This window comes from Rhinichthys klamathensis, unplaced genomic scaffold (assembly GCF_029890125.1).
Source record: "Rhinichthys klamathensis goyatoka isolate OS25496 unplaced genomic scaffold, OSU_Roscu_1.1 h1tg000231l_1, whole genome shotgun sequence".
Taxonomy (NCBI): Eukaryota; Metazoa; Chordata; class Actinopteri; order Cypriniformes; family Leuciscidae; genus Rhinichthys; species Rhinichthys klamathensis.
Genome location: NW_026606755.1, coordinates 1,008,601 through 1,033,068, shown reverse-complemented (window position 1 = coordinate 1,033,068; position 24,468 = coordinate 1,008,601). Strand labels below are relative to the sequence as shown.

The window sequence follows — 24,468 nt, the reverse complement described above, 5'->3', positions numbered from 1 at the left end:
CCCTGTCCAGCTCTGGTGAACTCCATGGCCAGGAGGATTAAGGCAGTGCTAGATAACAATGTGCTCACACAAAATATTGACACTTTGGACAGAGTTTGACATGTTCACTTAGGGTGTACTCACTTTTGTTGCCAGCTTTTTTTTACAATAATGGCTGTGTTGAGTTATTTTCAGAGGACAGTAAATATATACTGCTATACAAGCAGCACATTGACTACTCTAAAATATATCCACGTTTCACTTCTATATACTAAAATGTTTGCTGAAATGTGAGGACTGTACTCACTTTCGTGAGATACTGTATATATATATTCGTTTGTGCATAGCTTTCCTGTCAAACAAACATATTTATTGAATAAATAAATAAAATCGATGAGACTTTGTCAAGTTCCGATGCTCTCCCTGCCTCAAATGTGAAACCAAGTCCTTGTTACCACCAATTATTGTGTGTGGTAAGTGTAATTATAATAGCAATAAAAATAATAATGTATTTGTTCAATACATTAATGTATTCATTATTCAGGCAATTCAGTATTCTGTTGCTTGGCTGCACAATGCCATAAAAAGAAAGGATACAAAAAAAGGAAGGAGACAGAGGGGCCTTTTTCAGTTTAGTGTTAATATTTTAGATTTTGAAGTGTTATGTATTCCAATAACACCAAAAGAATTCAAACGATTTATTGCCTTGTGCAAAATAATCAAATTATTAGTGAAACTATGTCCCTGTCCTTGGTGCAGTTATTTACTCTAAATATATACTTGAAACTAGTAGCATAGAAAACATGCGCATTGTGGCAGTGTTAACATATTTAACGTTTTGTTTTAAAAAAAAATCCATCCATCTGTCCCACTATTAATCTGCTCGTCTGTCTTGACTTTGTAATTCTATCTATCCGTCATTAATAGAAAAAGATGCTCCATAAGCCCAAATATAACGTATGCAATGAGGATTCGAGATTCACTGTAAAATGTATTAGGCAAAAGAATGCAATTGTCAATTTACGCTCGGCTATCTTGCACTGAACCAACTTTGCAATTCCTTTCTGAATGCATATGCTATAAAAGGCGGCACACGAACGGAGAGAGGTTTTCAATAGGAAATGTTTTATTAGATTGCAGAGATACATTTTTTAATTCAGGCAAATGTGCAAAGGGTCCAAATTGAATCGCATACATTGCAATGGCTTGTATCATAATCCTACCTAAAGAAAACACAATACGAAAGAGTTTGCGTTAGAAAAGGTAAGATGTTAGCTTGAAATGTCTTACAAATTATCATTGCAATGAAAAGATAATCAAATCGTGGTTCAAGATACGAAATCATCTGTGCAAAATCTCACATTATAAAATATTTTAGGAAGAAATACAGACATTATGAAATCCAATGTCATACAAATATTGTGGATTGATTTTTCTTTTGAATGGACATTTCTTTTAAAGCAGTGATTAAATGTTACAAGAGTCAAACGTCTTCAAAGTGACTGACCTTCTGAAGTCAGCACAGGACAAGAGACTTTGAAATGTTACATAAAGGATTGAAATTCTAAGGACACTTTAAAGAAATACCTCAGCTGGAAGAGGTCAGGTTAACTCTAGCGGTCATCACCCTTCAATTAACACACACACACATTTCAGACGGAATCACCTTGGGCTGAATCAGAGCTGATTTAATCAGCATGTGTCCACGGGTGCTCCTTCAGGCCCTGTGCTCAGAACGACAGAATCAAGCCCTTGTTTTTCATTTATAAAAAGACGTATCAGATCTACCCTCTGGCTTTTTGTACAAAATTAGAGCATAAAAGTTGAATTATTAGAAAAACATTATCTCCTCCAATTGACATAATTAGAGATCGAGGTTAAACTGATGTCTGTCTTATGAAGATAAAAAAGACATTTAATTCGAATGGAAAAATCTCCTTGTAAGGTGCTTCTCGCTGATTTTTTAAAGAAAAGAAAAAAGCTACATTTTCAAATGAGAAATTTCTCATTGACCACATTTACATGCACATGATCACAGGAAATTTGGATATTCCTATATACAGAAGTGGCCTAAAGTGATGTCCGGAGGGGATTATTATTTTTTTTTTATGACCGTACAAGTTCGAGTATTGTCTAATAAAAGTATTCGGCAAAAAAGCAACAAAAAAAAAATGCATAGGAAAACAAAAAGCTCACAGGCAAAAAAAAGCATACATTGACTACAATATAATCAGTTATTAATATTTCGTTGATTCTCTCTTGTTTTTTCAGGTGTTAAAAATTTCTTTGTATGAGAGCCTGGCAAAAAAAAAAAAAGATGTCTGCACAATTTGGCATGTTTCATTGCATTATCATATAAAAAAATTGACTTCAAGCACAACTGACCCATATGCTTTAAACAATTTTTAAATAATGTTTAAATAACGGGTGAAGATATCCATTTTCCTAGGCCAGATGTCACTTTTGGCCACTTCTGTACATGTACGCAGCTTAAGGGTGTATTCTCACCAGGAAAAGTCCGCTAGTTTACTTGCTTTGGTCCAATCGAACCCTAAATGAATACACACTAAGTCACGGCAAACAGGTTTGCAAGGTTACATGACGCATACTGTACATATAATCAATCCTGATATTGATATGCATGTAGACTGTGGTCACTTTCTAAATATGAATTAGAATTGGATGAAAGCAAAGACGTTTCCCATCTACACTGAGGACAAATTCGCCCTTTTTGATTGTGCATTAAAACATGGCACGGATTTGAGATACAGCATTCATGCCGACTCCTTAGAAGTTTGACAATACCACCGCTGAACTGATACAAAACAGCAGAGCCCAAACTCGACAGTCACCCATTCCCTAAAGACACACACGCCGCCTGGGTCCCGCAGATTTCCGGAGAATTCTTCAGAGAACAGCGATAACGAGCACGAGGAACAGCTTTCATAGGTGCTTTCATCATCGACCGCACCTGGTGGAGTTGGCAGCTGTCTCCCACCCCCCAAAAACCCACCCAGACTCGAGTGCTCCCTTCACACACACACACACACACACATAAACAAACACACACACACTCTAACCACACTGTCTTTGTACAGCTAACAAAAGCCTCCAAGTGTTCACTGTGCTTTTTCTGTCTGCATACTAGAGAAATTATTACTGTAAATGATTCTTTGAGTAAGAAAGAATTGTAAAAAAAAATTGTATTGCGTGTGCAAATTAAGGAGTATTTTCTCCTTAAAAATGCCGTGTACCAAAGATCGTCTCAAAACTGGTTTGAAACCGCCTGTTTCCTACCATCAGGAACATGTAACCAAACCAGTCAACATGCGGGGCAGGGCTTTTCTCCTCTGACTTTCCATGATAGGTGTTTTCTACATGAAACGCATTACCGTTCTGATACATCGACTTGTATACGACCCTGTATAATTCGCTCTTTCTCTCCTTCTGAATCAGTTTCTGGTTCAAACATACATGGCTGAATTAAACCAGTATTTCCACTTGCCATCGTGTAGCGTTTACTATGGCAAGCCGTTTTAGCTTAAATTGTTCCCATCCTTACTCGTCGTAATTGCATTTTTACTAGTAAGAATTCAATTAGAGAGCTCTACAATTCAATTCTTACTAGTAACAATTACAATTAGAGAGCTCTCTAATTCGATTATTACTAGTAACAATTACAATTAGAGAGCTCTACAAATGAATTTTTACTAGTCATATGTCTCCATTGACTTCCATTCATTTTTAATTAGAGAGCTCTATAATTGAATTGTTACTAGTAAGAATTACAATTAGAGAGCTCTCTAATTCAATTATTACTAGTAAGAATTACAATTAGAGAGCTCTCTAATCCAATTCTTACTAGTAACAATTACAATTAGAGAGCTCTCTAATTCAATTCTTACTTGTAACAATTACAATTAGAGAGCTCTCTAATTAAAAATGAATGGAAGTCAATGGAGACATATGACTAGTAAAAATTCATTTGTAGAGCTCTCTAATTCAATTCTTACTAGTAAGAATGCAATTGCAGAGCTCTCTAATTCAATTATTACTAGTAAGAATTACAATTAGCGAGCTCTCTAATCCAATTATTACTAGTAACAATTACAATTAGAGAGCTCTCTAATTAAATTCTTACTAGTAAGAATGCAATTACAGAGCTCTCTAATTGAATTTTTACAAGTAAAAAAACAAATTAAAGATATGTATAATTGCAGAGCTCTGTAATTGAATTAAAGAGCTCTGCAATTGCATTCTTACTAGTAACAACTGAATTAGAGAGCTCTCTAATTGGAATTCTTACTAGTAATAATTGGATTAGAGAGCTCTCTAATTGAATTAAAGAGCTCTGCAATTGAGTTGTTACTAGTAAGAATTGAATTAGAGAGCTCTATAATTGTAATTCTTACTAGTAACAATTGCATTAGAGAGCTCTCTAATTGAATTGTTACTAGTAACAATTCAATTAGAGAGCTCTACAATTAAATTGTTACTAGTAAGAATTGAATTAGAGAGCTCTCTAATTGTAATTGTTAATAGTAAGAATTGGATTAGAGAGCTCTCTAATGGTAATTCTTACTAGTAACAATTCAATTGTAGAGCTCTCTAATTGTAATTCTTACTAGTAACAATTGAATTAAAGAGCTCTGTAATTAAAAATGAATGGAAGTCAATGGAGACATATGATTAGTAAGAATTCATTTGTAGAGCTCTCTAATTGGAATTGTTACTAGTAAGAATTGAATTAGAGAGCTCTGCAATTGTAATTGTTACTAGTAATAACTGAATTAGAGAGCTCTCTAATTGTATTTTCACTAGTAAGAATTGAATTAGAGAGCTCTCTAATTGTAATTGCTACTAGTACGAATTGAATTGTAAAGTTCTCTAATTAAATTTTTACTAGTAAAAATGAAATTACAACAAGTAAGGCTGGGTACAATTTAAGCTAAAACGGCTTGCCATAGTTTACTACAGTTGACTGAGTGGATCAGGAAGTCTGAGCTCTTGTGATTGAGTGGAGGCGGGGCTAATTTGCATATTCATTATTCTAAATATACTAAATTAAGCAAAGGTATAGAGTTACACTCAAGCTATTTTAAGGCATGGTGAAATTATTTTCACAGGAAAAAAGTGTTTAAATATGTCCTTTTGATTATCAAAGATGAGTTTTAAGGGATACAATTATTGACTGCAGGGGAACTTCAATCATTTTTATGTCTGAGTGGCTTTTATTCATCGAAAATATATTTTTGTAATTAATCGAATCGCATCGGATTTTAATGTGAATCTTCTCGAATCGAATTGTTCTGAATTTGCAAAAATTCTTGAATCGAATCGAAAACCTATGAATCGTGAATCAAATCGATCCGCTGTCTACCCAAAGATTCACAGCCTAACTTTAAAATGTTTCCCGTTGTGTCATTTAAAAAGAATGAACTGGTTCTGAATAATTCCCAACCCTATTAGACAGACATTGATAACTCAATGCATGCGTCTAAAGCATGTGTGGGTAGATATATGCACACAAAACACACACACACACACCTGGCCACGAATACATCCGTCATCTATCTTCAAATCACTTTCCCTTTTCCACCTGCTACTACATCTCTGTCCTCCTCCTCCTCCTCCTCCATCCTGTCGTCCTCCTCCACTTCCCCTGGGTTCGGCAGGCTGCTGTCCTCCCCCAGAATGCGGCACAGCTCTACCAGCCGCTGTTGCATCTTGGGAATTCCCGAGAGCTGGGTCTCGAGTCGGAGCTTCTCGTCCTGCAGGGAAATACGCGTGGAGGCGTCCAACTTCTCAAAGCGCCAGCCGCCCTCACCGTCAAACTGCAGCAGGTGGGAGTGGTACTTCCTGTGAGCAGAGGAAGTTCAGGTCAACGCGTGTAATTTGGATTTAAAGTAACGCAAAGATGCTGGTAGAGAAATCTCTGAATGAAACACAGTTTAAAGCTGTGCAGTGTCCTCACATGGGCTTTTTCCCTAAATTCCTGGAAAGTTTGACAGTATTACGAGCGTAAAACTGCTGTATTATACACTTCTAAAGTATAGTTATTATTTATTTTCTATAAAATCCTCTTATAAGGCGTAATTTAGTTTTTGATGACCATTTTCACCCGTTCTCTTTATACTACCATACTTTCAAAAAGTCTACATGCAAATGACCCCTATTGTTATGATTAGCTAATATCTGGGTACTGGACTAATTCGCAGGGTGAACATGCTCAATATTTAATAATGTGATCAAAGCTGAATTTTCAGCATCATTACTCCAGTCTTCTCTTCAGTGTGACATGATCCTTCAGAAATCATTCCAATATGCTGATTTGCTGCTCCAGAAACATTTCTGAGTATTATCAGTGATGAAAACAGTTGTGCTGCTTCATATTTTTTGTGGAAACCATGATACATTTTTTTCCGGATTCTTTGGTGAACAGAAAGTTCAAAAGAACAACATTTGATACGGAAATCTTTTGTTACATTATAAATGTCTTTACTGTCACTTTTAATTAATTGAATGCATCCTTACTAATCAAAAGTATTCATTTCTTTCAAGCGATCTTATATTGATGTGCTCATGGATGTGATAATCTCTTAAAAGATTCACTTCTATCATTTTGCTAACTTCCACACACCCTTTTTCCCCAAACCCTAAAATAAGACATGAATCATAGGCAGAGAGCATTATTAGGTGGCTAGTTTTCTGATTCCGCTTCCCTGAAATTTATTTCCCTCTTTTTTCCCCCTAGTGCAATCCCAGAGACAGGTGTTTTCTCTCAGGACACCTATTTCTGATGTTATGCTGGGCATTCAGCTCCTTTAACAACCCGTTATTGCAGCTTTGTTGGATAGTCTGGGGAGGGAGTTTTGTGTTGTGAATATAGAGTATGTCTACACACAGTACGTCAAAATTCTACTTCAAAAATCCTGTTTTCCATCATATGACCACTTTAATCTTATGTGTTTATGATTTAAAGCTTAGTTCCTGAATTAACATAAATATGCTTTTTTTCCCCCACAAGCAATAAAAGAACTGCTCTTCATTTTCATACGATTGAAAACCCACCAGAGAGAAGGACGGTGTGTAATAGAGAGAAGCGCAATCCCAGCATCCTTTGCAGCTTCAAAGATTTTGCCCTCCACATCAATACTCACAGCACTCGTACACTCGTCTAGGAGGGCATATTGAGGCCTGTTAGAGATAAACCAGAGATTTATCAGCTTTAAACACACAAGTTGTTGGGGACTTTTTAAACAGACTTAAAAGCACTAGTTGGCAGTTGAATTGTTTAATGTTTTATATTCTGACTTTCCCATTAATAAATATCTGAGTGGTTCAACAATAATCTCCCCTAAAGCAGCTGCTTGCTTCAAATGCAAAGTGAGCTGTAAAGATTCCAAAAACACTAACTGCTAATAACATTCAGTAATTAAATATTTATCAATCCAGTGGCTTAAATGAAACCATGAGCAGCTTTCCTACATGTACTGTACCACAATTTAGCATCTTCAAAGTGTTATTTTTTCTTTCAGAAAGAGGAAGTCATTCTAACAATTATCTCAAGCAACTGAAAGATCATTGCTGGGAAAATACCCCAATAATATCCCTGATTCTTAACTTGGATTTAAATAGATGTTAGTCTATTAGTCTACCGAACCTTAAAAATGATATGTGTCTGCCTTAAATAATTTGAAAATGAACATAAATGTGTGTTATATTTGATTCAATGTTTACCAACTACATTTCCGTCTGATTTTTGCAAAGATGTATAGAAAGGATCGGTCTCTATATTGTTGAATCTGTATGTAAAGAGTGTCAAAATGTAAATACGTTCTGTGACGTACTTATGGTAAAACATCCTGGCCATGCCCATCCGCTGCTTCTCTCCTCCAGACAACACATCCTTCCAGTCGCTCAGTGCGTCCCAACCTGACAATATTTAATCATGTTTAAATACTAATAATATATGTTTACAACCAATACAGTTTTGCTTCTTCAGTATTACTGAATCATTTACGCATGCATTATTAATTATATTTATTAATATTTAATCTAAAAACATCTGTTAGTTCGACAGTTTACATCCAGTACAGTAAATGTGCTTGCTTTCATCTTGCAACACTGATGAAAATAAACATTCAAATATCAGACTGTGTGCACCACCATTCAAAAGTGTGGGGTGAATAATATATATATTTTAATGTTTTCGAAATAAGTCTCTTATGCTCACCATAGTAAGAACTATAATATTATGAAATATTATTACATTTTAAAATAACTGTTTTCTATTTGAATATATTTTCAAATGTATTTTATTTCTGCGATTCAAAGCTGAATTTTTAGCATTATTCAGTGTCATATTACCCTTCAGAAATCATTCAATATGATGATTTGCTTCTCAAGAAATTTCTTATCATTACCAATATTGAAATAAAAGTGCTGATTCAAAAGAACAGCGTTAATTTGAAACAGAAATCCTTTGTAACAAATATAGTAGTGGCCAAAAGTGATATCCGGAGGGGATTTACGTTTTTAATGGCCCTATAAGTTTGATTAAACCATCAAAATATGATTTTTTTATTTTTATATTTCAAATATGAGGGAAGAACAAAACACCGAACTTGGTTAAAGTATTTATCTGACATTATTTTGGGAAAAATAAAACTACAGCTACAGGTTTTTATTTTACTATGCAAAATAAAACACAAATAAAACAATTGACTCCAAGCACAACCATGCAATATGCTTATAATAATATTTGAATAAAGGGTGTCAATTTTCCTAATCCCAAAATCACTTTTGGCCTCTAAAATTCTCTCACCTCCCTCTCTCTCCAGGATGTAGCAGAGGTTCACAGTTTTGAGGATTTCCTCCAGCTGCAGGTCAGAAACGCTCTTCTCCTGCATATCCTGAACAGAGTGCGGATAGATGACCTGATCTCTCAGCGTTCCCACCGACATATAAGGCCTGAAACAAAAAAAAAACAATAATAAATCCTGCCATTTAATCATTTAGTTCTTTTTGTTATGGAGGAATAACATTCATTCACTGTTGTAATGAAACTTGAGTCCAAGTCTGTTTTTAGTGGATAAAATAGCCGGATTCATCTGATGAAAAGGTATTACTTTCTGAATAACATTTATATTTCTCACTGTGTAATGATATTTTCACAGTGTGTCTTGTTTGATCTATCCATCCATCTATTCTCTGTTTCACATCCTGCATTAATAATTTTCATAAAACGAAGGCAAAATGGGTGAAGTGTTTCAAAATGTAGCCTACTCAAATCAATTGAGCATTAGGCACATCCTATAAAAAGAAGAACAAAGTCTTATTAAATCTTTTTTCTCATTAACAGTTCTAATATAGATGTTCAGTGAACTGCAAGCAGGCCAAATGACAAACAGCTGCAGGTTTTAAATGATGTCGGACACATCCCGTTGTGTGATCATGAACGCGTCGCGACGCTGTGCTCCTGTTGGGTTTGTAATGAAGCCGACATGTAACGCAGTCACAGGAGCACCATATGTGCTGACTGCTTTCGGATTGTGCTCCTCGTTTTAATCAGCACGCTCATCAGCACTAATTAACCTGGCACGGCGTGGGAAATGGAAATAAACACATGCACGCACACCCACGTCTCTGCCTTCTAATTGATCTTAATTCTTAGACAAAAATCCAGCAGACTGATTCTCAGTACTGGGCCCTGAACCTGCACAAAGAGGAATCATCAGCCTTCTACAATCACATGCCAATTTCTACACTACTGGCATTTACATAATATTCTGTGTATGCTAGATTAGATTTAGTCTCATATCAGAGTACACAAACAAAAAGAATTTTAAAGGTGTTTGGGTGACATATTGGTTTTAACCTGTGTAGTCATGCTTTTTGGACATTTTTTTTTTTTTACAAATGTTTTATCTAAAAATAAATCCAAGGCTGAAGCTGCTACATTGGTTGTATGTAAAGGTAATGAATTTATCCAGATGTTAGCTCTCACATGACAGAGTATCGGCACGCAATTTTCAAGATTTGTAGTGTCTCCCAATACTGACATAACCTTTGCAACTAAAGCTAGGTGAAACAACTATGAAAAACTTCTACATTTTTCTGCCTGTTGATGATATGCAACATATCTCGCTATAATTACCAATTTGCTCCAAAATAGCCAGTTGTCAAATTATTATTACATTTTTTAATTGCATCCCCCTAATTCAGATTTTTATCATTATTAAATTATTGGACTTTTGATTATTATAGAATTATTATGTTGGTTACATCTTTGAGGAACAACAATGAAAATAGTAATAAAAAAAATAATGAAGGTACATTTTTACATTTTTTCCCCCACCAAGTGAACACAAGAAAAATAAATATAAATTTTATGTATATATAGATATTATAATATAAATATATAATATAATACACATAAAAAAAACATAACGTTGATATAGATTTGTATAATGAAATTATGTATTATATTGTCTACACTATAATGATTAAGTGATTATGCAAATGAATCAATAAATCAGAGTTTTGAATTGATTCACTGAAACTTTGCTAATTAAGTTTAAATTAGAGCATTAAAACATAGTAAAACAGACTAAATAGTCATCAGACATGAGAGAAGGATGGATTGCTCAACTTAATGGCTACTTGAAAAATGCTTCAATTTACATATCATTTTAGGGTGTGTTCACACTTGTAGTTCGGTTCGCTTGGTCTAGACCAAAAAAAACCCCCAAACATTTAGTCCTGGTCCGCTTAGCGTTCACATTGGCATTTTCAACACCGCACCTAAAGGCATAGGGATACGTTCACAAACTAATTGGTTGGCTTTTATTACGTTATTTCGAGACAGAACTTATCGAACATCCAAAACAATGCTGTGTGCTGGGCTTAATGCGCTCGTTGTATGTGCGTAGCCTACATATGATGGTATTTTGACCAGCTGAGGACTCGTGAAGAGCTTATAAAATGTGTAAAGGAGTCAAAACAGCGTCAGGAATCCCTCTGTCACACACAAACGCAGATCTGCTGTGAGGAGACGCCGTTCTGATGCCTGTACTGAACGGTGATAGGCAACATTGCGACTATGACGAGAAAAAAACAGGTATGTTTGAGCATTCTGTCCTTTTTAGGGTTGCATCTTGTGACATCATGTCCCATTTTTTGTTCATTTACATGTCTTTGATCCATGTTGTGTTTATATTTCATTCGAACTGCACCAGAGTTCCTTTGGAAGCGGTTAGAGGCAGTCTCGGCCCACTTGTTTGGTGCACACCAGGGTTTGGATGGTAGTGTTCACACTTATTCAAATGAACCGCACTAACATAGCAATCGCACGAGGGTTTGTTTTAATCGAACCAAACATGCCAAGTGTGAACACACCCTTATATGAAAAACCCTAGTCCTACCTACTACATAGTCAAAAGCATATGCTGTAACTTCCCATCACGAGTGAAGTACATATTTTAATGCACACTTTTTAGGTCACCGCGTGTAATCTGTGTGTAGTACCTTTGAGGTATGTAAAACATGTGCTCGGGTGAAGGCTTATAGAGCACTCCACTGTAGACGGGCCAGAGGCCACTCAGGATTCTGAACAGAGAGCTTTTTCCACAACCGTTGGGGCCCGTGATCAGCAGATGCATGCCTTCTTCAACCTGGAGAGAAAGACCCAACATCCCCCAACATGTTAAAAAAGACACACACACAAACATACATGCAGCAGATCCCAGAACACCCCCACAGAGAGAGAGAGAGAGGGATACACAGGGGGACAAACCACGGGAAACAGCTAAATGTGTTTACAAATTCAGCAAAGCCACAGGGTTAAAAGGAGCAACTGTGATGGGAAACGCTTGATGGTTTTCAAAGCCTCTCTCTAAAACACAACATACCAAGAAAAACAGATCGCTCCCTCTCTGCACCCTGTCATTATGTTAAAACCCTCCATTCACCAGACACATAAATATACCAGCGCGGCATCCAGCTAGAGCGTCAATTACTATTAAAAGACCTTCAACACAACACCAAACCAATGTGAATCATCTGGGTTCAAAACATCTGGAAGCGGAGTTAATGATATTTCTAAGTTTAGAGACGAGCTGTTCGAGTGACTTCAGCCTATTTTGACGGCTGTCTGGCAGTGAAGTGCAGATTTAACCGGATTTAATCTTAAAGGAACAGTTGAGTTCATCCAAAAATGTAACAACCTTAAAGCAACGTCACATTATATCTGGCCTCCGTGAGAGGTTTCATCTATCACATCATTGTCTACTGTGTTTCTTCCTCTTGGCTTGCAGTAGGCGGTCTGCTTTTGGCTGAGAAAGCATTGTGGGTAACATGAATTGTGTCATGAGCGCACCGCATGACTGCGACATCATGGCCATGAGAGGGTATTAGCACCATGCCGCCCCTGCAAATCGAGGCGCAGTCGTGGAAACCCTAAGAGCACACCAACGCACGACCGGAATATAATCAGCACATTGTCCAGGGCGGACCAGAGGGGGTTCACACTGTGGTACCCATGACCCATTTTTTTTAGAATTTGGTAGGAAACATGAATTAATCATAAGGGAGCAGATACTCATTCTATAGTCAAAAAATAGGTTTTTAAAGAATTCTGGTGCATAAATGGTAATTCTGGTGCATAAAGCATGAACTGCATTCATAACTAACGCATCTAAGACTCATTTAATGAAATAATTCCCACTGAAATAGTCAATTGAACAATGATTGCCATACACTAATAATTCAGTATACGTTGCGTACTGATGGGCTCAGAAATTTCATGAAAAATTCACAACAGGTGAATACACACACAATTTTTCATACCCTCATTCTAATATTGATGAATCCAGAAATTATCGACAAATTCTATATTCTATAGAAATTATATAGAATTCTAATAAAAATGTGAATAATAGTGTATAAATATGTGTGTGGGTATATATATATATATTATACACAGTATGGGTCTCATTCATGAAACACGAGCAGAACTAATTTTTGTGTAAATCGTGTGTAAAGTGGTTCTGGCGTAAATTTTCGGATTCATTAAAATGTTCATATTTTCCAAATGTTAGTTGGTACACAAGAAATCTACACCTGCTCCCAGCCACTCGTAAATAGTGCGCTTAACACCCGAACGTTTTGCTCAATAATAAGGCTGCATTTTAATTCACCTTAATCGGGTACATATTTGCACAGCATTTTGAAAAAATATTATATATAGTAATTACATACGGTTTTTCTTATTATGAGAGCCAGTAATAGCATCTGCGATGGTGGTCCTTCTCCAGTTTGAAAACTATTTTTACGAAGTGAACTAATTCGTTTTTTGCTCTCAAGCTTAATGTCGAACCATTTTCTTCTCACTTCTGGGAATGTTCGATTAACAGATGAAACTCCATTAACTGCATCTGTAATGCTGCCAAGCTTCCTTTTTTTTAGGACCCGATACGCCACTATGTACGCTTGAAAATAAAATGTGGCGTTTTGAATGAACTTCTGATAATAAAACTTCAATTTCTGCATCTGAGAATTTCTTTTTTTCATTCGCATTCCTGTCATAATATGATGCCCATATATAGGTGTCAGTCGGATTTAATGGGCGGGATTTATGGTAATTGAGAATGAGCGTGCACGCGCGTCCCATTTACGACTGATTGGAATTCATTAACACACACACACATTTCACTATCACATCTGACGTTTACGAAGTATTTGTGAATCAGGAGAAGAGTTCTCGGGAAGGTCTCTTTACGCGCAAATCACTCGCATATTTACTCGTATATTTACGAATGTTTCATGAATGAGACCCTATGTGTGTGTGTGTATAAATAGTATATACATATATTTTACACATAAAAAGAATCAGACCCAATTTATCATTAATATTTGCAAAAATAATCCTTCATTTTGGAATGATGTACTAAAAGACATTGTTTTGTATGCGTGTTGCTGAACTGCCATGCAATGCATCTAAAATGACTTTAAACAGCTTTTTATAATTCTTCTTGTATAATTATCATACATGGATTTGAATGCATATTTCTTCATATTAATGGAGCATGGAATATATATATTTTTTTTCCACAGAAAATTTTAATCCAGAGGTCTACAAAACTGCAAAAAAAATCTAAAAGGTGCTATAAAAATGGTAAGAAAATGTGACCAGTTAAAGCACCTTGTATATATTTCCCTTAAATATTAACCAAAAAGCTTGATCTTAAAAAAACACCGACACGTCCATGTCAGTCAACTATCGACATATCAGCTCTGCAGGTGTTATCTAAAACATGTGCATAATAAACAGCGGATCTGAGAACATATCAAATGAAAATCTGCAAGACTGGGACATATTTTGCTGAACTTATCTTGCTAGCTTTAAAGTTTACGGCTTTAAGTCCTGTCAATATGTTTTGAGCTGTACAGAATAACTGACTATATCTGTCACCAGAGCACAGGCGGGGAAAACTAATTCAAATATTCCATAAAGATAAGCTAATGCAAGCAAAACTGACAGTAAGAGTGAATGACCAAAATACATACAAATTCTCTCTGGGGGTCTCATAATAATCTCCACCTAAACCCACTATAAACTGTCAAAGGTCAGACACTGATTAGCAATGCTGTATTATCAGTGAAGTACTCACAGAACTGGGACAGAGAAATAAGAACAGATAACAGCCTCATTGACATATTCACACTTCACATGCACATAAATCATGCATGTTGCATCAGACCATGGGCTCATTTACTCTGCATGAGCACAAGATATTGCAGCATAGAGTAAGAAATAATTGAATATACAGTCTCCTTAGCTGGAAAATGGAGAACGGTTTTAGTTGGTTGTAACAAGTGTGCAATCCCTACTACCCGCATGCTAATTTTGCACTGGTAAAATTAGATTCTGTATTAAAATGACTGAAGGAGGTTATAAGTTTGGAATTTACCTGGATGTTCAGGCTGGAAACCACCACATCCCCTGTAGGAGTTATTATTGGCAGGTTTTCACATTTAATACCCTGTTCCACATCAATCACCTGACCTAAACAAACGCACACAAACAAGACTTCATGTAAACGACTATGTTCAGCATGGAATATAAACTGCTCAGTACATACTTAATATAGACTACCGTTGAAAAGTTTGGGTTCGGTAATATTTTTTAAACGTTTTTGAAAGAAGTCTCTTATGCTCACCAAGACTGCATTTATTTGATGTAAAAACAGTTCTATATTTAAAACAAAATCCTACTGATCCCAAACTTTTCAACGGTAGTGTACACTAATAAAGGATGCAACTGTAACTGTGTAAACTGTAGTATCCTATACTGTTGTGACATGACCGCATTTAATTCAGCAGTTTTTCCATTGAAAATAAAAAGGGTTATTTTGCATTTTAATCCAATTCTCAATGAAAATGTGTTCACTTTTGAAAACCCCCTCAAATAATAAACAAGAGCACAAATCAAAATCATGGTTTACATTGCTTCCAGTTCATTTGCCAAACCATAAATGGGGTCAAGTCGAGCGCATTGCATTGTAGGATATAATATTCCAGGCAGTATGCACTGACTGTATAAGATACATTTTGTAGTAAGATCATCTGCAAATTCAATTAATGTGCAAATTATACATACTGCATAATACTTTTTAGATGGTATGCTATTCCGAAAATGGATATAATGTTACATAATACACAACTTAAAGAGAAGCAACTAAACCTCTTATCTGCAGCGGTCCCTCCACTCTCGTGCCATGTGTCACCATCTGAGCTGCTCCTGTCTCTTCTGGCTTCACCTCTGTGGCCGAACGGCGGTACACCCCGACACGCACTTCCTCAAACACCTCGAACATCTCATACACACGAGCGGTATATCCAGCCAGTTCTGTGACCTGTGATGGGATGATGGAGCATTTTTTAGCAACTTTCACACATGAAACCCTATATAGGCAACGCCTTTGACTGAAGTAACTAGTCTGAAAATGGCAGAGAATTATTTATTTGGAGCTGGATGCACAATGTTTAAGTTTGCTACATTCACATGACGAAAGATGATAGAAGATGCACACTAGTTTTATATTGTAGCTTTCAGATTTACGTGCCCCTAAACGTCACATTCAAAAAGAAAACTGGTTGGTTATATAAAATGGTTAATGTTTTTTTCTTATAGTTTATTGTTTTAAAGTGCCCCTTTCAGACAGTACCTTTCATGTAGTGTGTAATATAGCTGTTTCTGAATGTAAAAGGTCTGCAAAGATAAAACAAAATCAAAGTGCAGGATTGAGTTATTGTCTCCCAAAAGAAAGAATCGATTCGGAACTGCCTGGAACAAGTCGTCAGTAATACCAGTCTTACTTCCTGCACAAAACTATGTAGGTTTGTAACAAATTTGCATAATGCCAGTCAATAGGGGCTTTCGCACCGGAGGAACCTTTTCATACAGTAGTTCCTAGAACTATTGGCAGAAGTTCCCGGTTTTTTGGCGTGTGCGCACAGCAGGAACTAGGAACGATTTTAGTTCTAGGAACTCTTTTGGAGGAACTAATTTAGCCCCTACTTCAGAGTTGGGTCTAAACCAGCACTATAGGAACTATCTGTGACGTAAGTTTACGCTGATTGGCCGAAGGCACGCGAAAACAGTGATAGATGGCCCTCTTAAAGGAGAACTCCGGCGCAAAATGAACCTTTGGTCTAATAACACATTGGTACCGAGTCGACCGTTCTCTGGGATTTGTTTTCATGATAATCGAATGTAAAGAGTTTTATCTCTAAAAACTGTTTAGCCTATAACGCTAGTATATAGGGCATAGAATAAGTAAAAAGAAATCGCTAGTTAATACCACTAACAAGGCTCAAAATAGCCCCACACTAACACAGTAACATAATGAGGGTCCCTACATGCAAACCGAAGCATTGAGAACTTTGTAAGTGTACAGACAGTTTAATAAGAAAATACTTTATAAAGACAATCAACTGTATACAGGCAGGAGCCATCTTGGAAAACAGTCTCGACCAGTCGAGCCACGAACGCCGTGCTAAGTGAGCTGAACTGTGACTTGGAATCTCATAAGTATGGGACCCCTTTTTCCCTTGTAGTTAGTCACCCATATATTTTATAAACAGATATAATTCATGCATTTCCATGTAATTTGATTTCACAAACGTAATTCCGATCGACCAGCTCACTTAGCACGGCGTTCGTGGTTCGACTGGTCGAGACTGTTTTCCAAGATGGCTTCTGCCTGTATACGCGAAGTGTATTGTCTTTATAAAGTATTTTCTTATTAAACTGTCTGTACACTTACAAAGTTCTCAATGCTTCGGTTTGCATGTAGGGACCCTCATTATGTTACTGTGTTAGTGTGGGGCTATTTTGAGCCTTGTTAGTGGTATTAACTAGCGATTTCTTTTTACTTATTATATGCCCTATATACTAGCGTTATAGGCTAAACATTTTTTAGAGATAAAACTCTTTACATTCGATTATCATGAAAACAAATCCCAGAGAAAGGTCGACTCGGTACCAATGTGTTATTAGACCAAAGGTTCATTTTGCGCCGGAGTTCTCCTTTAACCTTTACGCTGGGGCAGAAAATCCAACGCAACTTTAAGGGGACCAAGCATAGACTGTGGGACCAAGCCAAACATTATCATATATTTCTGCTCAGCAAGCAACACTGGACATCAACCACACGGCATACACTAATAACTTTTCATTACTGTCTACTGTCTATGCATAACAGTTCTATCCAATAACATATTAGACAGGACTGTTGGTCAGATCGTAAACTAATGAACACAGATAATGCGAGCGCTGTTTGCTCAGGCTCTGGTGTTCTCAGCGCCAACAAAATAAAAGCGCAGCTTACGTCACTTCAGTGTTCCTACTGGCGGTGGAAATGCAACCGGAAAACGTTCCTAGGGGAACCACCCTGGTGGTTATGCCGCGTTCCAGGCAACCTGTAACCCGTGTTTTTCCAACCTTATACCCGTGAAAGTGCACTGGAACGGCAGTCAAACCCGTGACTTCCCACCCGTGAACTCGTACTAGATCGATGTACTCCCAGTTACGAGTTCTGGCGTCACATAGCCCGCGGAACCATACAAAACAACAATGGCAGCCCCCCCCCACACACACACACACACACGGTGAGAATGCACTTTAGGCCAATATAACGTTTCAGTCAAATTAATAATTATATTATAATGATAAAAATACACACACGATTATGTATTACAATTTTAAGTGTCTCTGAAACAATAAGTATATATTGCGCACAGGTAGTTTGGCATGACTGGATGGAACGCTACAAAGTCGTGAGTCGTGGTTTGAAGTCGTGATTTACCTGCTCAAAAACCTGCCTGGAACGCAGCATGAGTTCCTAGAACTATCCGGTGCGAAAGCCCTTATGGTCTTCACTGGCTGCTGGAGAACAAAGTCAACTTTGACCCTTAAACACTGTAGTTGTAGCTAAGACTGGAATAGTTTAGCTTGTGTTGTCGACATGTAAAGGAGATTCAGTTTTCTGGGCTGCGGAAGCAAATCCACTTTGCATGCACTTATTATGACAGAATACATTTTCTTGTAAATCTGTTTAGTTTTTGTTCATATAGAAGTGCATATTTATAGGTTCTGCTTAGCTTGTTCTTTTGCAAACAAAAATGTTTTTTTCTTCTTCACTGTTATCTAGATGTAAAAGTGCCTACTGGAAGGTTGGTATGTGAAATGCATCTCACCTCTTTGTAGGAGACCATGATCCTCTCCACAGCGTCAGCTGCCGCGTTCAGAAGGTTCCGGGCCGTTGTAAAAGCCTGTGTGCGGTCACTCACCAAGTCCTCCTCCTTCATCACCAGGGCTGCTTGTTTCACATCCTCTGAATCTGAATGGACGTCACAAGAACACGAGCATGAGAAAAATATAAAATACAATAGGGGTGAGAGGAGCAAACACGTCTATCACATTTTAGGGACCTTGTTTTGAGGTTCTGTGGAGAGGACATTAACAGATTGTTGATTGACAGCAGTGATTCAACACAGACCCGCCCTCGCTCGTCCTGTCAATCATAGTCTGCGCGGAGCGGCGCGGTCATTGTTGATATGTTGGAGCACTGTCTATGAGCAGAATGTCTATGAGCAGAATGGCGTCTAAGCGACTGTGGTGTTCTGTTCTTGGGTGTAATAACGAACACAGCAGTCATTTTAATGTTCCTAAATCCGAACCGCTGAAGACGCAGTGGCTGAGTTTGTTTTCGAAGGGAATATTCCCCACGAGCAACGTCAATGCTCTCATGTTTGCGCGAATCATTTCACAGTGGACTGCTTTATAAACGAGGATCAGTGTAAAGCTGGTTTTGCTGAGAAGCTGCACCTGAATAAAGGATCGGAACCTATTCGTGTTCCTGCTGAACCTTCAGAAGAACTAAAGTGAGTGTAACGTTTTATTAATCTTTATATTAATATTTATATTAATCTTTGCAAATCGCCAGCTGCACGCTTCACGATGAATGCGTCGGTTTACACTTAGGGTACATTACAGCATGTTTTCTATGTACAACGTTCTCAATATAATTCATAATCCCACGTTTATACTGAACAACGGTTATGGTTATTGTGTTATTGTGTTACAAACGGTGTATGCGCAGAACAGAGAGGCGGGGTGAGCAAAGCTCATTATCATTTAAAGTCATATGCACTGAAACGGCGTGCTGAAAACAGAGCTGTTTTTGACCAGGTAAAATAAGTGTTTTCTTACAATACTAATGAGAATTTTTAATTAAAGTATATTACAAACTTTTAATTTAGACCCTAAAGAATCATATTAGCTTGTACAAAAATGGCATTATGTGACCCCTTTAACGTCACTTTCCCGCCGGAACATGCCCCCCTCAGCCGGACTGAGTGGCAAAAGAGCTGCTGCGTGACTGGAGTTAATAGGGGAAACTGCGAAAACGCGAGTAAAACAAACTATTATCAGTTTAAACTAAAAGTTGGACTCGATATAGTGTTCCTTACAACTTATCAAAGATCCAGTGATCCATGGATATTGACATGCAGCCAGGAATCGTGTTTCCTGACATTTATATGTGCCTGATTTCAACGCCGGGGAAATAAATTAAGAAAATTTGCCTGTAAACGTTTTATATAAATACAATATAGATAGGTCTAAATCCGAGTGATCACTTACATTAATGTTATACTGTATATCATCATATCGTCCAGCCCTAAAACTTGTATAGTTTTTTGTCAGTGTTTATTTAAAAACATCCAATTATGCAGAATATAGTCTGTTCTGTAGCTTTTTGCAGTCTGTAAAAATATACAGTACCTCAGATTTCTGCTCAAATCTAGTTGTACAGTCAATCGCAAAGCTCTTTCCCGTTTTAGATGTGTTTTGTGTGTTTTTCATGGCATTCACACTGAAAACAAATGTCTTTTTGCCACTTTTTGCCGCATACCCTCTATAGGCTGTAGGTCTTAACACAGCAGTTTGGGGTCAAAACTTTGAAAGAAATTAATACTTAAGACACATTAAATTGCCCAAAGTGACAGTAAAGATGTTTATAATGTTACAAAAGTTTTCAATTTCAAATTGCTGTTCTTTTAAATGTCTATTTATCAAAGAATCCTTCAAAAAGATGGATCATGGTTTCTACACATATATTCAGCAGCACAACTGTTTTCAACATTTCTGATCAAATAAATGCAACCTTGGTGAGCATAAAATATTTATTTTAACAACATTCAGAAACTAACCTTACCAAACTTTTGAATGCACACTTCAGGGACAAAAAAAACAAAATGGTACTAAAGTGTCCCCTTTAAGAAAACCATATCAACACATGCTCAATGATGTTCAAGGAAGTTTTGGATTGAAACAATCACAGAGCCAAAAAGTCTGGAGCCACAGACACGGAGAGGAGAATAGGGACTACAGATAATCATCATAATTTAATCCATACCATATTTAGAGTATCCGGTGGCAGTGATGATGGGCACAGCGACCATGACCAGGCCGGATGCGCTCCAGAGATATTTCATCAGGAACTGTTCCAGCATGACATACCACAGCCTCTTGAACAGGATCAGGTTAATCTGCTCGGACAGCGCCGTGTAGCTCCGCTGCAGCTGAAACATCTCGATCTGCGCAGGGCAGACACGCAGGCACGCACACACACACGCAGACATGCATACACGCAGATACACAGGCAACAAGATAACATTAAGCTGGTTTCCAAGGGTCCAATCAGGCTTTCTGATTCATGATAATTTCATTTCATAATTTGTTACTGTTAGTACGAATAAGAAACGTGTATTTTTAAGTGTAAAATCAGAGCACTTTAAAACCATCATGAAGGTTAAGTGAAGGTAAATGATGATGGTTATCTGTAGTCCCTGTTCTGTGTGAGTGAGAGTCTGGGGTCAAAGTGGAGCATACAGACTTTTGCCCTAATTCCAGGGCCTTCTTTGTATTCAGGCCACATGACCTCTCTCTATGAACACTTTCTCTGGCCATATGACTGTGAAGTTCAGGAACATTTCCAATTGCAGGCATGGGGCACTGTTTGTTTAGCTGGGACATTTGCTTTGTCATTGAGACACAGGCACAAAATGACCTCAAATACTCGTTTTACAGTCTTAAAGGGATAGGTCACCCATAAATGAAAATGCTGTCATCATTTAATACTCACCCTCATTACATCTCAAACCTGAAAGACTTTTTCTTCCAAAGAACAAAAAAAAAAAAAAATGAAGAATGAAATTTTAAGAATCTTACCTTTCCTAAAACATAAAGACACCAACGTTTGGGGTTGTTAAGAATTGTTTAATGTCTTTAAAAGAAGTCTATTATGCATGGAGCCCCTAAAGGGACCTTTGCAAAAATAAAATATACAGACTTTCTTGTGCTCATGAGAAAACTTTCTATTTTAAAATGTGTTTTATTCCTGTGATGCAAAGCTGAATTTTCAGCATCATTACTCCAGTCTTCAGTGTCACATGATCCTTCAGAAAACTTTCTAATATGCTGATTTGCTGCTCAAGAAACGTTTCTTTTTATTATCAATGTTGCAAACAGTTGTGTAGCTTAATATTTTTGTGGAACCCATGATACTTTTTTTAGGATTTAGAAAAAACCTTTAGGATTCTTTTGATGAATATAGTTCAAAAGAACATAATTAATTTAAAATAGACATTTTGGAACATTATAAATGGCTTTACTGTCACTTTTGATCAATTTAAGCATCCTTGCTGAATAAAAGTATCAAAAAAATGTTTTTAAACGGTGTATTTAAAGAATAAAATAATTAGCTTTTATATTTTCAGTGTACTAAAGTCAAAAGAAGTGATCAAAATTGTAAGGCACTTTTTACAATAAATGCTGTTCTACAAAACAAAAAGTGCTCTATGAAAAACCCTGGTATACAAGCCAATTATATTTATATAAAATATTATATATCATTATATATTATATTATTAAGGCAATAATAACACATTTGTTAAATCTGTTAAAAATATATATATAAATTGATTTAGACATTTAATTAACATCTTAAGCTAACATTAACATAGCCACAAAATGTATTTATTTATTTTTTAATAAAAAATACATATATTTTTTTTTTTATTGTGGCCCCCACTTTTAAAATCCCTGTCATAACAAAAACAGTCCATATGTCTCATGTGCAATATTTCAAATCTTTTAAAGCTAAGAGATCGCTTTGTGTGAGGAGCAGATTGAAAGTTATTCACTGAACAACTTCACTTTTTGGTTCTTTGGAGCTTAATTGCTGCTGGTCTGTTTTCATGCTATGAAAAAGAACAGTGTGAACATGCCCCATTCATACATCTCCATTTGCATTCCTCGGAAAAAAAAGAAAGTCATACAGATTTGGAAACACATGAGGGTGAGCAAATGATGACAGAAAACCAACCCAAGAGAATATTTTCTTACCTTATGTCCTCCATAGAAGGCAATCTCCTCTGAATTGGCGATGATGCGAGAATGCATGTATCTAAGGTCGCCTTTCCTCCTGGCTTCCTCGGCCACAAGTTTACCAAAGCGTGGGGAGAACATTCTCAGGACCTTGGCAGTAAGTGCCACCACGATGCCAGCTATGACGGAGGGCCAAGTGGTGTTGGCACCTTTCGACTCACCTATTTTAATAAGCGTGTAACAGGTCATCACTACGTCGAGGATTGGTTTGGTCAGGTTAGAGTACAGATGAGCCACAGAGGCAGCAAACATCACCACATCTTCAGTCAAGGACTGATCAGGGTTTGCCAACCTGCCGTCCATGTTGCTGACACGGTAGTATGTCTGATTGTTGAAATACAGCATGTAGGCATGGGTGACCAGCCGGGTGCGGAAGGCGAGGGTGAGCTGACCCTCCAGGTAACGGATGGCACTGTTCACAAACGTGGCCGGAATGGCGATGAGCAGCCATTTGGTTAACTCCACCACAAATGCCCTGGGGTCTTTCTTCACAATGGTTTTCACTATTTGCCCATCCAAACTGGCTACATAGATGGAGAGAAAGGTGCGTGAAATGAGGGCTAGAGAGTGGAAACCGAGCAGTCCAAGTTCTTTGCAGAAAAGCCGAGGAAAGAGGATTTTCAAGAGACGAATCAACCTCTCGAAGAATTCACGGTTCACAGCCGGGGAGCTTTTCTTTTTCCTTGAGGCTTCCACTTCTTGAGGTTCTCCATTGGAGGCAACCAGGTCAGCACCCTTAACCTGTTTACTAGTTCTTCCTTTCAGCCTGCCATATACGTAAGGGGAAAGTTTCTTCGCCCCATACAGCGCAACAAGAACGAGAATGGTCTTTTTCACAAGGGGGTTTTTCAGCTGGGAGGGAAGCTTTGAGTACACAGACATTTTGCTTGTAGCTTATCAATACTGAGATCATTCAAAATGAAGGTTATTGAAAGGCGGGTTGCTAACGTACACAGCTGTATGGATATCTATTCATGTAAACTAATAAAAATGTGATTTCAGCAAATTGACAGCATGTCAAACTAAAGTTCTATTCGAAATCTCAATAGTTTCGGAGACAGAAATTAAATTAAATGGAGAAAAGTGGAAACTTGTGTCTAGTTCTACTCTTCTTTCTTTTTTTATTGACAATTTTTATGGATTATCATACAACATAAAGCATAATTATGTTCTTAAGTGAGAAGATAAACTCAAATATATTTCTCAATCTAACAAACGATCTGAGTTATGCCATACACACGAATGTCAATAAACTCTATAGACTACTCTTACTGTATGTCAATAATTGTCTTATTTTAATCTATATTTGTTTAAGCTAAGGAGTTTTTAGAAGAAACACAGGCTACTTAAATGTCATGACTCGTGACTGACATATCCACTGAGGAACTTCTTTGGGAAATGTTTACAGGATTAAAAAATAAATAAAGTTAAATGTAAATATTTTGCGAGTAAGAATGGGAATATACTAAAAG

The 24,468-nt window shown here is 37.1% G+C and overlaps 1 protein-coding gene across 1 annotated transcript; it reads right to left on the bottom strand.

Moving 5' to 3' along the window:
• Nucleotides 1-5,555: 5,555 nt before the first annotated feature.
• On the bottom strand, nucleotides 5,556-24,141 carry abcd1 (ATP-binding cassette, sub-family D (ALD), member 1). The gene is made up of 10 exons (XM_056265316.1): nucleotides 22,955-24,141; nucleotides 20,964-21,144; nucleotides 18,742-18,884; nucleotides 15,725-15,896; nucleotides 14,952-15,046; nucleotides 11,509-11,654; nucleotides 8,807-8,952; nucleotides 7,830-7,914; nucleotides 7,051-7,176; nucleotides 5,556-5,838 (listed from the first exon to the last, which is right to left on the bottom strand). The coding sequence occupies exons 1-10, from the start codon at nucleotides 23,876-23,878 to the stop codon at nucleotides 5,556-5,558; spliced, it is 2,301 nt and encodes a 766-aa protein (XP_056121291.1). The 5' UTR covers nucleotides 23,879-24,141.
• Between the last annotated feature and the right edge of the window lie 327 nt (nucleotides 24,142-24,468).